The 16,442-nt window shown below is 33.4% G+C and overlaps 2 protein-coding genes across 2 annotated transcripts in view; one reads left to right on the top strand and one right to left on the bottom strand.

The window, feature by feature from the left end:
* LOC142339438 (store-operated calcium entry regulator STIMATE-like) overlaps window positions 1-16,442 on the top strand; it is a 432,078-nt gene that overhangs the window by 300,479 nt on the left and 115,157 nt on the right. The window lies entirely within an intron of this gene.
* Window positions 1-16,442, bottom strand: part of LOC142340395 (uncharacterized) — a 153,718-nt gene that overhangs the window by 92,752 nt on the left and 44,524 nt on the right. Inside the window, exons 3-6 of the mRNA XM_075390973.1 lie at window positions 14,528-14,652; window positions 14,158-14,311; window positions 12,551-12,753; window positions 11,897-11,950 (exon numbers count right to left, since the gene is read on the bottom strand). Coding sequence (XP_075247088.1) covers window positions 11,897-11,950; window positions 12,551-12,753; window positions 14,158-14,311; window positions 14,528-14,652 — 536 coding nt within the window. The remainder of the gene's footprint in view (window positions 1-11,896; window positions 11,951-12,550; window positions 12,754-14,157; window positions 14,312-14,527; window positions 14,653-16,442) is intronic.

Raw genomic sequence — 16,442 nt, 5'->3', positions numbered from 1 at the left:
TTACGAAACAAAATGGTCCAGGGGATCAGTCATAACATTTAACCAACCTCGAAAATATTGTTCAAATCAACTAAAGTAACTGAGACTTCTTATTAATGGGATTCAGTTACATGGTGGGTGACAAAAATCAAAGCAAACAGGAAACTATTAGAAATTTTTGTATGTTTAAAAATAATTTGAAAGTCATTAAAAGAGATAAGCTACATACTGAAAAGTTTAAACAGGTTATCATACAACTTGAGGAAACTATTGATATCTATCATTATCAGATATATTTCGTACAACGACAAAAGAAAAACAAACATACGCAAAAACAAAAAAAAATCTGCAAAAGAACAGTATCTCGGGCCAAAAGCGCGAACTATTCAACAAAACAATTAACATTTTTTTCAACCCTGTTATTTGTCCCAACTAAGTTTATCTTCAAGTGTAGCTGTCAATAATAAGATAATTCGACAACAAAACATAATGAAGAATCCGTTAGTTAAATATGAAACCGTTACAGCCATTAATTTATTAGCTAACAGAATATGGATTTTTGCTTGTTTTCAGTTAGACTACGCCCGAAGCTGCAAGAAACAGGACAAAATAGTGACAAATTCTTAAAAATTCGCCGACATTTTCTTGAAAAATTGAATTCAAAGTCATAAGAGACATTAGAAAACAACTTAAAGCATTGTCTGGTTCAACTATACCTCCTAGGAAGCCGTTTGGATCTTTAATTGGGATGACTAAGACATTGGACCACAAAAATTATATAAAAATGATTGCAAAGCGTAAGAAACTCACAAAATTTTACGAAGTAAATTGGTCAGATCCGTAAAAACCACGGGCCGTAAAAACCACCATCTGTCATTAAAAGAGCCCTGATTTGAATTTCTTGTCAGTAATGTGCATAAAAGAAAATAAATGCGGAAATATTTTTTATAAAAGCCCGGGCCTCATTGAAATCTAAACTTTTTTACCGTATGGATCATTGATGAGATCAAAATCAGACCTTATATTGCTGCTAGGCTTAAAAAACTCAATTGTTCAAATGATCGCGAAAAACATCAATTTTCAAAAATATTTTAATCAAAAATGATAATTTCTAAAAACTCTTATAGCCAGCAGGAGTGCAACTAGCTCTTCTTTTAGAAAAACGGAAATAGTGAATAAAAAAACAACGGAATATGGTCTACTATTCACAAAACTTTAAACCTCGATAACTCCCTATAAAAACCGAAAATCAAAAATTTTTTTTTAATTCTTTATTCTACGCTCGACGGGTTTTTTAATGATGCCACGCACAACTCTCTACAATGATTATAACGATCGGCCAAAATTTTCTGAACAAAAAAATCCAGTTGAGTATATAGTTCCTCCCCCTATAAGTGGGGTCGGAACGATAAAAATCGTAAAAACTTTAATTCGACCAGTTCACCTTAGAGCAGTGAGTTGTATTTCGATCTCCTTCATCTGTTTTTGTATAATTTTTTGTAAATTTACCACATCTCTACAGTTTTTAAAACTATTGTTTTGTTTTGCCAAAGCGTTGAGTCAACGACCTAAAACAATTTGTTATCTTTGTGTACTTTTTCTCAAAAACAGATGATATTTTTCTACAGCGATTGTTGGCATTCTACTAAGATAAGGTTTTACGCCTGCTTTGCGTCTTACTCTTTGATTATATCAATGTGGTAAAATTAAGAGTAACTCTGTTTTTCGAAACATTGTTAAAGATTTCTAGCTTAGTGGTTTATGCATAATCTAGGATATTTTTGCCGAGATCCACTTCAAAGTCATATGTTAGTGTTCCGACCCCCACTTTATTGGGGAGGAAGAACTATATACCCAAATGGTTTTTTTAGTTCAGACAATTTTTGCCGATCGATGTATTCATCGTAGAGAGTTGTGAGTGGTGTCTTTAAAAAGCACGTACATCCAAGAATATGGAATTGAAAAGCTTTTTATCAAAATTCGTTAATTACGGGGAGTTATAGAGGTTTAAAATTTTGTGAACATTCGACTGTTTTTATTCACATTTTCAGTGATTTTTTTATAAAGTTTGGCACAATTTTGCTAATATTATTCAAAATAGGTTAAATTTTTAACGGTAGTGTTATTGTTACCGATAGAGAGAAGAACGTAGCTTATTTATTTGATCTTAGTTTCTTTGATTAAGAATTTTAATGAACTTTTCACTTTCCTCATCAAAAGTAGAACGAAATATGCTTTTTTGGTCCACTATGTTTAAGTCTGCCGAAAGTGAAGACATGGAAACCGCTGGCACAATCTCTCTAAACGCCAAAAAATAGCTAGCTGAAACTCCGGCAAAAAACTCCCCCCAAAAGGGCCCCAAAAAACTTCTGCAATTAAAACTTTGACGTTTTCTTAAAATTTACCTCGATAATTATATAAAATGCATCATTGTTTTCCTTAAACGTTTGAAGTGTTTCTCTCAACAATTGGTCCAAGTCGCAAACATTTTGAGCACTTGGGCGGTTTTTTTGGGCGCGCGGCAAAATCAGGGGTAGGTTTGACAATATGATGGATTCTTACAAAAAGAGATTTTTAATTTTTTTTAGTGCTGCCTTTTTTCAAAATAGTTTGCTTTTGGTTTTTTAATGTTTATTACTGACAAAAAATTTTGTTCACGATTCCATTAATGACAGCTCCCACTAACGTAAAATGTAAGGTATAGTTAAGATATACGTAATTATAGATATAGATTGTTTTCAGAGAACCTAATTGCTTTAACGGTTTAGAAGAAGAGTTTTAATAAACTTAACTGAATTCTTCTGTTTTGCCTTTAATTGTTATAACTTTTGCACTCAGATTACTTTTGCACGCGTCTAACCATTCAAATGTCCAAATGGTCTTTTCAAGAGGTGTAAATAAACCTGTACCATGCATTCGGTTGTTACATAATGTGTCTTATGTCATTGAATGTATTTGTTCTAAGGAAATTTCAGTGAATTTTTGAAATTGTCAATACTTCATATTATTGTCAATTTTTGTTTATTTTCAGTAAATACAAGCCAAACGTTCTTTCTTTTAGAACTCAGACTTTGGGGCGGAGAGTTCAAATTTTGGGGCGGAGTGTTTTAAAATAACGGTTTCTTGGCTTTGGTACTACAAGTTTCCATACTAAATTTTATGATTTTTTGCAAAATTTCCAAGTTTTGCTGTTTTTTTTTGTTTCATTGACCAATTACTTAACAATCTAATTGAAAAACACGTTCCAAATTTGAAACAAAAAATGTTTATTGTTTTATAAGGATATTGTTTTAAGGGTTGCGACACCGTTCTCTTGTAGAATTAGTTAGAGTTTTTTTATTTTTGCCATGTATTTGTAGATAATTTTTGTTGTCGCATGTCAAATATCGGGTAATTAAAAGTCTCAGCGGCTAACTATTGATACATAAGTTAACTATATAACTTATAACGATATATGGCTAATGGTTTCATTGACTTTCAAATAAATTTTTCCAAAATAATATAAAAATTTTCTTCAACTTATCCCTTTATGTTCTGGTTTGCCTTTTTTCGTATTTTGCAATGTTTTATCAATTTCGAAACTTAGCTTCACTTTTGAGAGATCTCGTTATTGTTTTGTTGAAGACAAACAATAATTTTTCTTTTGGTTAAACGTTTTGACTGATGTCTTCAGTGCTTAGACCATTTGTTTCAGAATTTTTTGAAATTTAGACACTTTTCTAGTTTTGAGGTTTTCCGCTGTCTTTTCGAAATTGTCTTTTGGCAAAAAGATATTAAGATGTTCAAAGGAGAGGCAAATTAATTTTAATTTTCCCGCGGTTAAAATTTTATAAATTTAATGGCTTCAACGTTGTGTTTTCGTGAAGTTGTTTGTGAAACTTTTATATCAGCTTGTAATTAAAATAATTTTCTAGTCTTTTAACTTAGTCTCACAAATAACAGGCTAAATTCTTTTTCGAATCAGTTGCAAGATAAATTGTTCTCTCTTTTGGCCGAAAATTTATGAAGGCTATGATTTTTGAAAATATATGTTTTTTTAAAAAACGACAATGGATTTCTGAGATTTGACAATCTTATTTCTGTTAACTTGTAGCTTAGCATCTCTAAAAACAAGTCACATCTCTTGTATAATGAACTAAAATTTGCTCTTTATAACCTTTTTTTTCTCAAATGGTCTTTGTTCCTGGTACTTCCAATTTTCGTAAAATATTCGTGATTTTTGAATATTCGACCGTTTTTGTAGACTTTTATTAAACTTTGCCCCTTTTGCTCACTTTTTGTGGAATTGTTACCAAGTCGCATACGAAGTCTAAAAGTCCCAAATCGTTCTCTAATGATTTATAGGTTAATCCTTTTCAGTATCAGTTTTGTCTGATGCCATTTTAATTTTCAAAAAACGGATAACGAGTTTTGGTCGTAATTAATATATATAATTATTTGATTTTATTGCCGTCTTTTCACATTATGAAAATCACATTATGGTAGTAACAAGTCTCATCGGCCCTCTAAGTTGGATTGCTTTTTTCGTTTATTAGTTTGTTGAACAATATGTTGATATGTTAATTTTTTTTATCTCTCCATCCATTGGTAGACAATTATGTGAAAAATGTAGATGAGCGGGGTCGGAACTTTATGTGCGAACGCACATCACCGAGCCTCCTTGTGAGAATATTATTTGCATTCATAAGTTGGGCGATCCTTTTTAATAAGCAAGTTAGGTAATTTTCTTTTTAGAATTTCTTACTAAACCTGAAATTCTGAAATTATTTCCAAGCATAAGTTTTTAATCGATACTACATCTGGCTCGAGGAAAACCAACAAGGCTGCTCATCTGTACTAATGAGTCATATATACATTTTGATTTCAATTGAGAGTTAAAATAGTATTGAATTATTTGTAATTTTTGGCATTTATATTCATTATCCCGGTGCAAACAGACTAAAAATCTTTCGAAACAGTTAAAGACATTGACAAATTTGGATGAAACTTGGAGAGACAATTTATCATTTTCATTATTTTGAAAAAAATTATTACAATTAGTTCAAAAAAGGGCTGCAACGTTTTTGATGTCAAAAATTATCTGCTGTTCATGTACATTGCAGCATCAATTTTTTTAGGATCCCTTTGAAGTCGCTCATTTTCAATCCTACTAGAAGAGTAATTTGATATATATAATTTTGAGATCTAACAGTCATTTGCATCAAAAATTTTTGGCACATCCACAAATATTAGAGTTTAGTAAAGTCAAAAATAGAATTAATTTTTTGAATTATGATGGAGTGAGTTTTATAGTATGTTATGATTACATTTAGAGAATTAGAAATCAAAGTTAAAATTTTTCTATAGTTTTAAAATCTTTGAGTTCAAGTTGAAGTTTATAGAGTTCAAGGGAACAGAAAAAGAAAGCAGAAATTTTTGATATCTAGTTTGAAGAAAATGCATCGTTTTTAGACATGGAACAGAATATTTAAATCTGTAAAGGAATACACAAAATTGTTAATTAAAAACTTTGCAATTTTGATAAATAAGATAAGGTACAGTTTTTAAATTCATGGATTTTTAATCTCGTTTCATTGTGTCGATTCAGCCTCAGAACAACAAAATTTGCATGCGTTGAGATGACTCCTCGTTATTGTCTTTTGTCCAAAGCTGGCATTGTTTTATCTATAAAAGACCAACGCTTTGAAAACATTGCATATTAAAATGTCAATGCTCAGTTAAATTTAGAATACAATGGTTGCAAGAAATTTCGATCTTGAAAGATCTTTCAACTAGGGTTCTTGTCAACAAAGGCTGCTCAATGAAAATACTTTCAGGTGAATTATGGCAATTCCACTTCGCAACTAGAATTATGGTTTTGATATCTCAAAAGGGTTTTTAACTGTATTTTGTTACGATTTTTTGTGCATTTATATTCTAGAAACTTTGAAACTTTAATTTGATGCTTAACCGTTCTTAACTAAACTCTGTCCAGTCATTCTAGTTCTCAGTTTTGCAATTTCACTAAACTTTTGGGTTCATTTCAGGCAGTAAAACTTCTGTTCTTTTTTTAAAAAAAAAGACCTTAATCGACGAACGTAGGACTAATTGCTCTTGAACGATAAGTACGAGCTCAAATCTATTGCAACCTGCTTCAGATGGAGCCAAGAGTAATTATAGTCATTAAGTAGCTGCAAGTAGCTACTGGAGACCGAAACAAATCCACAAACATCGGCGCCCTTTGCGTTTGACTTTTTGAAGTGAACTGCCACCACTTGGGTTCACCTTCTGACACTTATGAATGAAGGAGAAATTTAAATCAGACAATACAAAAAAATCAAGGACGTAAACGCAACTCCAAGTGGGCGTCAAAACGGTCAAGTGAAAATTTTGCATTGGATAAGAGCAAGGCGCTTACAAAAATTGCTTCAAATTTTGTTCGAGAGCAAGTAAACAGAAAAACGGTATCTTTGATTTGTATTATTAAACATTTTTATTAATTGCTCTCGCATGATGTTTGAAGCAATTATTGTAAACGCGCGTGTCCTTTTATGTAAAAATTTCACAATACGTTCTCTTCACGTCTTGAATGACTTCTTCACTCGTTACTTATTAATTTGTTAACTAAATTGCGCTCATTGAGTAATTAAGTCTGCGATGCTGAAACAAAAGCAATTTTAAGCTAAGAGATCCTATTATCCGAGTGGTAAGTGCTTCAGTCTGGGAGGCTTGAGGTCGAGATTTCGAATCTCTCCACAGTCGGATTATTTGCACCCGTTAAGAAATGTTTTTCTTTGCAGCAGGCCCCACTGAATTAAAACTCCCTACCTGTCGTTCAAGAGCAAATTGTCTGACATTAGTCGGATAATGTTTAAAATTATTGTTAAGTATATCCTCCTTGCCAGCAACACTTTAATTTTTGAGTTGAATCTTTTAAAAAAATTTTATATTCGCTGCATAAAAGTTTCCATTGTTTGCCTATTTTGTCAAAAACTCCGAGATATTGGACCTATCGTTTTAATGTCCCCGAATGAATCAACGGATCTATTATATTTTGCCCCCAGCTTAATGGGCTTATATCTTTTACGCCCCCCAGGCGCACGTGCTATTTTTTACACAGTAACGTGCTATATAACAACATATAGTTTGTTAGGTGTGCAAAAAACACTGGGTAGGGCGCAAAACATAATAGATCCGAATCGGCCAGACTTTGATCTCTGAGGAAGACTTTGATTTTGACCGAAAGACTAGAGTTCGGAATAATGTTGTTCCAAAGCTTTGCCTCTACGGTATAATGACCCTTGCTAGAAATCAAACGGACATTCCCGTACTGAAGCAACCTCTAGCGTGGATCAAAGATGGAGACGAGTAGTTCAATTACATGGTGCGCAATCACATCTGGCTCAGAGTTCTCCAGGATGTTCCTAAGTGTCCCAAAAGGTTCCAATTAGCTGAGATCATTATTTGACGAGTCTTGTCATTAATTACTTTAGACCTAATTTATATACGCAACTTCTAAGGAGCAATGATATATGCTAATCTTGCCGATTGTCAATTTAATCCTCAGTTAGCAGTCCGATGTTCTTTTGTGCTATTATTTTCCAATTAGGTTTTCTGCCGAGCTACTTGCCAACAAATGAGTCCCAGAGGAGGATTGCTCTAGGGTGGCTTCTTTGTCGAGGATGTAGAAAGGATGACTATGGAATTTTTGTTTTAGTTCATTCAGTAATGATATACAATCAGTTTCGGGAATTTTCAGGACTGGTACTAAATCGAACTAGCAAGATGAAAAGATTTTTTTTGGTAACGTTTTACCAAAAAAAAAGTTAAAATTTGAAACTCCTGTTTAATTTTAAAGACGTATAATGCGATGTGATGGCCCGCAGCAGTTTTTCCTCGCGTTTAGAAAGACGTAGACTGAACTTAAAAAAAAAACAAGTAGCCTGGCTTGTCAAATCAACATTTAGTTCAGCCTAATCGGGGATGATGAAAAGTAAACTGGGGAATGTAGTTTCAGATGATGATGAAAATGATGATTATGATAATGATGACGATGATGATGGTTTTGATGAGAGAGAGGGAGGTTACTTGAGATGCAATAGCAGCACACTACACCACCAAACAACAATGTTCCGTCAAAATAACAAAATGCATGTTTAACCAATTTCCTATCTCATAAATTTGAAAAAAATATATACAATTTTGTAAACATGCCCTTCTTTACCTCTTAACATAAATTTAAAGATAGCAAGCAAAATTTTTAGGTTAGGCTTTATTCTAAGTTTCAACAAAATTCAAGTCGAGATTTAAACCAGGTTGTCAATAAAACGTTTCTCAATTTTTAGATAATCACGCAACTTATGTTCATGTTTAGCTGACCCTGTAGGTATTCTAATCGCGCATTTTTGACTCCCGTGGATATCTCCGATATTTGGCGTGAACGGAATTTGCAAATGTCGCTTCCTATAATGATTTCTGAAACAAGATGAGTTCGGTTACGCTTATGTAACGTTGCGACATTTGGTGGTGTAGAGGTTCTTTTCTCAAACACAAAGAAGAGAGTAGAAGATAGAAGTAATAAAAGACAGAATGCATACAGATCAAGAATAATAAGAAAGAGTATTAAAATGTGAACTGGTGAGAGGAAGTTGGTTATACCTTCATCAACTGAAAACAAACAACAACAATACATCAGCTACATCATGTACACATCTATGATAATACAGATAGACGACTGACTGATGAATAGAAAGAAGATCGCCCGAGTCAAGGAATGCCAGGAAAAAACAGGTAATAATGCGATTTTGATCACTGTTTAAGCATTATTATACCTCAAAAGCTCTGTGTGCCAAAAATGGGCTGAATTATAAGCAAAAATTTATAAATTATTAACAAGGGACCACAAAAGTGACTGAATGAAAAAAATGAATTGAATCTTTAAAGAAAACATTAAAACCAAACATTCGATCCAAAGAAATGTTTACTAGTTGAAAATTTTGATATATTTGCTTATAATAGACAGATTTGAACTGATATGATGATTAAGAAGTTTTTGATAAGTTTAAATTTAGGAGCGATGCGAGGTACGTTCAAAACCACACAAAAAACTTTTCAAAAAAAGTAATTTACACTAACTGTTTACCTTATTAAAATTTGTAAAATATTTATTCTCTGTTCAGTGCTCATCAAAATCTTAGACAAATTTTTTTGAGAGTTACAGAGCCTGAACGGGCGAGGATTTTATTCCCTCAAAAAGGTCCTAATTTGCAAACATTGGCGATTGTTTCAATCATTCTGCCCATTCTGCCCATTCCTATAAAAAACTTTAAAAACTTTCCTCCAGCATCTTACTTTTTTACTGAATAATGCGCATTCCTGGACTCGGGTTTTTGCAGAAATAAACAGCATGGTATAGAAAATGATCTGACGCTTGAATATTTTTCCAAGAACATTTTTGATTCAATAGAAAAAATAACACAGTACGTTGAGAAGTTCCAGCAATAAGAGAGAGAACGACTTCTATCTCAAGTTGAAGTCGCCGGCTTCTGTTATAAATACTAAAGATTTCGATAATTGTTGATTTTTTTTAAAAAAAATGATGACGTTTGAGGCCTAAAACCTAATAAAGCTTCAGCGATAGCACTTTGAATCAAAATTATCTTATTTTAATTGCCTATACGTAGGTAAGGTACCTATCTATACATAATTGTTCCGACCCACTTCAGTAGAGGAGGAGCTACATACTCAAGTGGGTTTTGTTTGTTGAGTCAATTTTCGCCGATCGGTATATTCATCGTACAGGATTGTGAGGAGTATCATTAAAAACCTTGTCGATCACGGAATTGCAAATTAAAACGATTTTTTTGAGTTTCGTTTGTTCCAGTGAGCAACGGAGGTTCAAACAAATATGAACGTTAGCCTTACCTCCGTTGTTTGGTTCATTTTTTTGTTTTTTGCTTTTAATTCGATCAATTTTACGTTTGAAAATCGAACAGAATTGGCAACTATATTGGCAAAATTTTCAGCTAATTTTTTGAAAAATTAGCATTTTTTTGTTTTCTTTATAAAAGCACATAAAAAATTTCTTTTTGACCGGTGGTGCAGATATAACAGACACAATCTTCTTTTGTAAGATAAGGGCATATTGTATCTCCGGTGCCTTAGAAATTTTTGAAGGGAAAAGATTTTTCGCGCTCTTTCGCTAATTTGAACCGATTTTTATTTATAAAACGCATATTTCATTGTTGATATATTAAGATTTAAAGTTGCCAAAAAATTATTACCTAATTATAAGAGCAGATGCGTTTTGCAACAGCCGCTAAGCGATAGTAATGCAAGTTTTGATTTCATCGTTGATTTTGGGATGAAAAGAGATTAGGATTGTATTGTTGGCCTGCCTTTTTTGAGAAATTTTTTGCTTTTTTTCATCGAAAATCCAAGAAAATCTTTTTCGTTCAAAATGTCATTAAAACTGAAGTACCTTCACAAACCAATAAGGTCCAATTAATCAATAATGGGTTTTATGAGTAAAAATCTTGGTTTTTATGGATCCGACGAATCCTTTGTAATTTTTTAATGAACCCTTGAGACTATAATGAACCCTTGCTCTTATGACTGAGTTTATTCCAATATCTAATTCAGTATCTAGGGAGCTATGAAAGAAGCTATCTAATTCTTTCAGTTGATACAAAATGGTTTGTTGGTAATATAACTCGATAAGTATCCAAAATTCATCCGTTATTTTTTACATAATGACTTTTTGGTCAAATTAGCTTTTTCGGTATTTTTTGAACAATTTTTGGTTTTAAGGGAGAAGAAGCAAAAACAAAACCAGTTTTGGCCTAGTTGTGGAATTTTATAGTTGAAAAATTATTCGGATTGTAATGGAGCGCTGTATATATTTCGATCTATCGTTGAAGAGTTATTTGGTTTTAATTATCAAACGTCATGATTTTTTTTAGTAATAACAGTCAAAATCTACGGCTAATTCAAACACACGTACACCCTACTTTTAAAACTACGTTCAATGATTAGGCATTATTATTTCATGGATTATACATTTTTATACTTAGTTGATAGATATTTGATATTTGATTTAGTTGATTTGATAAAATTTTGGAACTCAAGCCTTCGTCAATTCAGTTCAGTTGCAAATAGCAAAGGCAAAATCGTTAGTTTTTAATCCGAAATTGTGTCTTTGGCGCTTTGTCTGGTGGCTTATTTAGTCGAGAGAGCCCTTGAGCATAATTATTCTTGTGAAGGGATTGATAAATTATTTAAGCGTGGATTACGATACCGGAAGTTAAGCGGATAGCTTAGTTATTGAGGTGACTGTTATAGTATGTGGTTATGACTATGTCAAGATTAAGGAAAAAATTGACAAATGAGGATAGAGAGAATAGTAGTAAACGTGGTATAGTTGTTGTACAAAGATTATTTTCCCTGGCTGAAAATCAACTTAGTAGAGGCGCGCTGCTGGTCGGAACTGTGACTAATAGTGGTAGTGGCATACTTTAAATTTTTATCAATGCAGGAAAAGTTACTATTTTTTCACACGTTGTTCACAAAATAAGCCAATTGCTCCACCTGAAGGAAACAGAACTAGTTTTCTCTTCTCCGTTATTCAAAAACCACGCATTTTACACTTATTCGGTAAATTTGTTCTTTTTATTTTACAGCTTCATGGAAATTTTACGGTATCATAACAAAAACATTGTCTAGTTTGACGTACGTTGTGAAAGTATTTTTTTCATAGTTAAAAGATTGAAAGAGCTATTAGCAATTGGTTTTGAAACGTTTTGACATTTGGAACATATTAGCTGAGGGCTATACGTTAGTTAGTTATCAGACAAAATATAGATAAAGGGGAGAGGGGGCATAAGGGGGACTGGGGGTGATGATTATAATGTGTATCTTCATTTTGGAACATGCCACTTACCGGGGTTGACAACACCCACGTGATACTTCCAGATACCAACGCCATCTGAATAGCCTGAAAGCAAATCAATGCTATCATCAAAAATTGACTGTCGTATGTCATCATTGTAGATCATCTGTACCAAATTGTTAGCTACAAGCGTGTTGTAGTAGTAATACAGCAGGACGGAACGCAATGGTCAGTACTTTACGTGACCAATGTCTGGAGAGCCAAATTTTAATATTGGATTATTAGGAGAACATATGAGTCTTCGTGTTCAATCTTTTAGGTGTTTCTAACAAAATCAAGAAGCTTTTAAATTTTGCTTGATCTGAGTACATAATTAAGTTGGAAACACTGCTCTAATGTTTCAGGAGACATCATAGACAATACTGTTGAGCATATGCACTCGGTTGACTTATCATTACAGGCGTCTATCGGTACCAACTTTTTCAGTAGATTCGCTGACTTTTGAAGCTGGTTTCTACCTTTGCATGTTAATATATTATAAAAGTGGACTCTTTTTACTTAGGGTAAAAGCCTTTAATTGGATTGTTAGTCGCTGCCTCGATGAAAATGGTTTCATATCGTTATATCGTGGTACCCGCTTGTAATGATAACACTAAAATTTTCCTCTAACAATCTTCCGCTACAGCAAAACTCAATTCTACTAACCTGTGCAAAAATTCCACTGACGGCGCTGTCTGATCCCAGAGCAATGAAGACGTACTCAGAGGTCGTGTCTGATTTGAGTGCCTGGAACATTCTGGTGGTGGCTGGATTAGAGGCACCTGGGGTGGAGTTGAAGGACGTGTGGAAGAAAGTGATGGTCGCCACACCAGAGAGGGAAGCCTTCACTGATTGACTCTTTTGACAATCTGTGACAAATGATATATTATTGCTTTAATTAGTCAAATAAAATAGATAACATGGAAATTGAAAACAAAATTACAAGTATACCAAGAACTTTTAAAGAAACGTACAAATTGGAGGCCTGAAAATTTCACATGTTTTCACCCAACATCTCATCTTAAGAGATGAATAGGGTTAATCAGTGAAATTGCTCATAACTCTTAAAGATCGTAGTCTTAGATGCTTTTCAGTTATAAATCCTTTTTCCGGTTCTTTTCTTACTATATTTTGCTTAGAATTGTTCTATTTCCTTTACTTGCGCTGTGCTAACATTCCTGTTTTTCGAGCACAATTGTTTCGTGGTTGGGAAAAGCTCCATTGTTTGTTATGTTTCAGTGGTATCCGCTCAAATAGTCGACATCCCGTCGTCAAACCCTCCATTGCAACCATATAAGAAGACGAGCGCTGTTGTCTTATATCAGTCTATTAAATTTATGCGAATTCCGGTTTTAAATAACAGTGCCTCATTTTTTTAAAATTCTCTTAAATTATCTGAGTGTTAATCTTATCTCTTCTTGGGACATGATGTCCTTTGTTTTCGACTACTGTGAGAATTCATATGGGTATGGAGGAGTTGACTTGCTGCAGCCGGGATGATGACTACATTTCGTGGCAAAGGTCCATTGACATCCATCCAAGTCGCTATTCACGATTAAAAATGGTTTCGTTAACCGTGAACACAAGCGACGGAAAAGCCTTATTTTTTCCCTGGCTTTCACGGATAAACGTTACCTGTGGTAAACTACGAGGTTGACCATTGCTTGAATATAATTAGTAATTATTTCAAACCCAATTTACAGACTTAATTGTTCTTGCGAGCAGTCGTATGGGTAGTTTCAAACTGCTTTTGTCTTCTTAATCCACAAGTAGTATTCCGAGAGATTTTTTGAAATTGATCACCAATTTGACTTTCTTTCAATTTTGGTCTTATTGACAAGATTTTAACTATCACGGTTAGTAACTGGTGGCAACAGTGACGGCCCGGACAAGTGTGACGAGGAGTACGGACCCTAATACATGGTCTTCGAAGATAGTAAAATCTAAAATAATGACAAAATAGTAAATTTACTCGAGAAAATGAACATTTGCAAGTAATGTATCATTTTAGAGTAGGCGGTGAAATTGCTGAAACAGCGGCTAAAATGATCAAAGTGTAAACGTATGTGTAATTCCCCTGGAAAAGTCAGACCACATGTTTTAAAGTAAGAAATTACCTCAATTTGGAAATGACCACATTAGAACAAATTTGTGCGCAAAATCAGAGCAAATTCAACAGTTCATCTGTTCAGTAAGGAGATTTTTTTAAGTTGACCATTATTGCAAAAAAATGAATTGAACAGTGCTCGATATATTTTGTAAGAATAGTAAACCTAAAGAGTCGTCGAAGAATACAATGATAGACTTCTTTTGGTCCCATTGTTGACTGTAGATGATGTCTTTGAGTGCCTTGTTTGTGTTCTCCATACTCGGATCAATGCTCAGTGTCATTGAAGTCAAGTTAGGATACGCCGAGAAGTCACAGTACTGAAAACGGACACGAATATGTGTTGAAAAAGACATCAATTTATGGCCACGTATGTGTATCTAAAACTATATTTTCTTGAAAATTGTATCTTAGGCAATACTGAAAATTTTCTTTCGAGATATGCGCACATAGCGACTTAAATTGACGCTAAGTTTGTATTGTGTTAACCAACACAAAGTTTTGTCAACAGGAGACAGATGGGAATGGTGTGTGACCTGTGTGGGTATGCGTAGGTGTGGAATTTGGACCCTGGACATGATGGCTTGTAGGGCGACAGAGGTGGCACAGGAGGTGGATGATATGAGAGTGGTGATACCTTCGTCATCCAGCCAATCACAGACTAAAACACAGAGTCAAAACTGTCAAAAGTTTCACGTGTTTATCACCCTTGCCCTTTTATTGATTTTACTTGAAGACGCAAAATAGGCGTTCAGAGCTATATAAGCTCTTATAAATTATTAGTGCCTTGTATTTCGCATAGTTATCATAAATTAATGCAGCTTTGCATAACGTTGAAACAAAAATTTAACTACTAATACTACAAAAATTTAACAGACAAAACAAAATAAGCGAAAACTTGAACATAAAAGACAAATTTTTTTGCAAGATAAGCGAAAAGAAAACAACATAAGTTTATCAATAGAAAAACATAAGACTCTAAGATCTCCCATCTTGAATTTTGCGCATGAATATTGTACTTTATCAATATTTACCTGATGAATTTTGACCACTCTTGATTTTTAAACTCATTAATCTTTAATTTCTAGAGTGGCACTTACAAAGACTACTTGACAAAACTCACTCTTCGCAATACTACTCAAGACTACTTGACAAAACTTCATATTTAAGCACTAATAAAATTAGTTATTGTTTTACGCAAAAATCAGAGCCTTTTGGTCCATGGAGCAACTTAAGCTAAATTGTTTAAAAGAAGAGAAATCAAAACATCCTGGACGATTAAAATATCCTATTGACCTCAACAAAATAGCTGAATTTGTACTGATCCTTCGACAAAAAGCAAACAAGAAGGCTCGGTAATATGCGTCAGCACATAATGTTTTAATCCCGCGCATCCTCATTTTTGAACTTTTTATGTTCCAAATGAAGAGGTTCGAAGATATATACACAAATAGATGTTTGAGTTTAAAAAAAATGCTACAAACACAAACTACTAGCTGAATTACATAGTGCCATTGGAGAACTTATGTTACTTGCCATTAATAGGACCACGAGGCAATGCAAGCGACAAAACTCACAAGAACAAAGAAATATTCATGGAAAGAAATCAAAATCTAACTTCAAAAGCACATTGTAACAAAATCAAAATGCCATCAGATAAAACCATAAATACAACAATTCAGATCTCTTTATTTGTAAAGCAGATGTCACTTGTCCATAATAGCACTATATAACAAGTCGACAAAAAGAAGAAAAAAAGTGCGCCGTTTGAAAAGTTATCGATTACTTTTAAAACAAATAGTCTCAGAAATAAAAAAAAATAGCATTCAAAGTATCAATTCTAGGTATTTTTTCTTAGAATTCCTCACAAAAACAATGAGGGCTTTCTTTGGTGAAACCAGGCCGTACAACATGACTGCAAAATGACAGCACATGCAGATATAGAAAAAAATTGCAATTATTATACGCAAACACAAAATATTGAAGCCGTTAAAAGCATTAGCTATTATGTAATTATGATACGTTATTATCTGAATTATAATCTTTGTTATTTCAGTTGCTAGGTACTTGAAAAATTGCATACGTTCACTTGGGAACCACTTGAAGATCTATGGGACTTGTTATTAAATCGAACACTCTGAAGGACAAAAAAGAGAAGCACAAAAAAAACGATCACCTAAAAAACTTGTAAGAAAAAACGAACAGTGCTCCAGATAAAAAATAGCAGTTGTAACACTAAAACAATAAAAAACTTGAAATATAAATCACAAGAAGTGCGTGAGACCTCTCATTAATGACATTTAGGAGAATAGGAGAAAGAGTAAAAATGAAATTTTCGAAAACGCATAAAAACAAATAAAATCAAAAACAACAAAACTATTAGCTATCAATTGAGAGCACTGGATAGGTTCACTAACCCCGTAAAAAGAGGAATTCATTAGGACTGGTCAC

This window comes from Convolutriloba macropyga, chromosome 5, assembly GCF_964194025.1.
Source record: "Convolutriloba macropyga chromosome 5, txConMacr16.3, whole genome shotgun sequence".
Classification (NCBI taxonomy): domain Eukaryota; kingdom Metazoa; phylum Xenacoelomorpha; order Acoela; family Convolutidae; genus Convolutriloba; species Convolutriloba macropyga.
The sequence above is the reverse complement of the archived record's forward strand: the minus strand, read 5'-3'. Positions and strand labels throughout refer to the sequence as shown.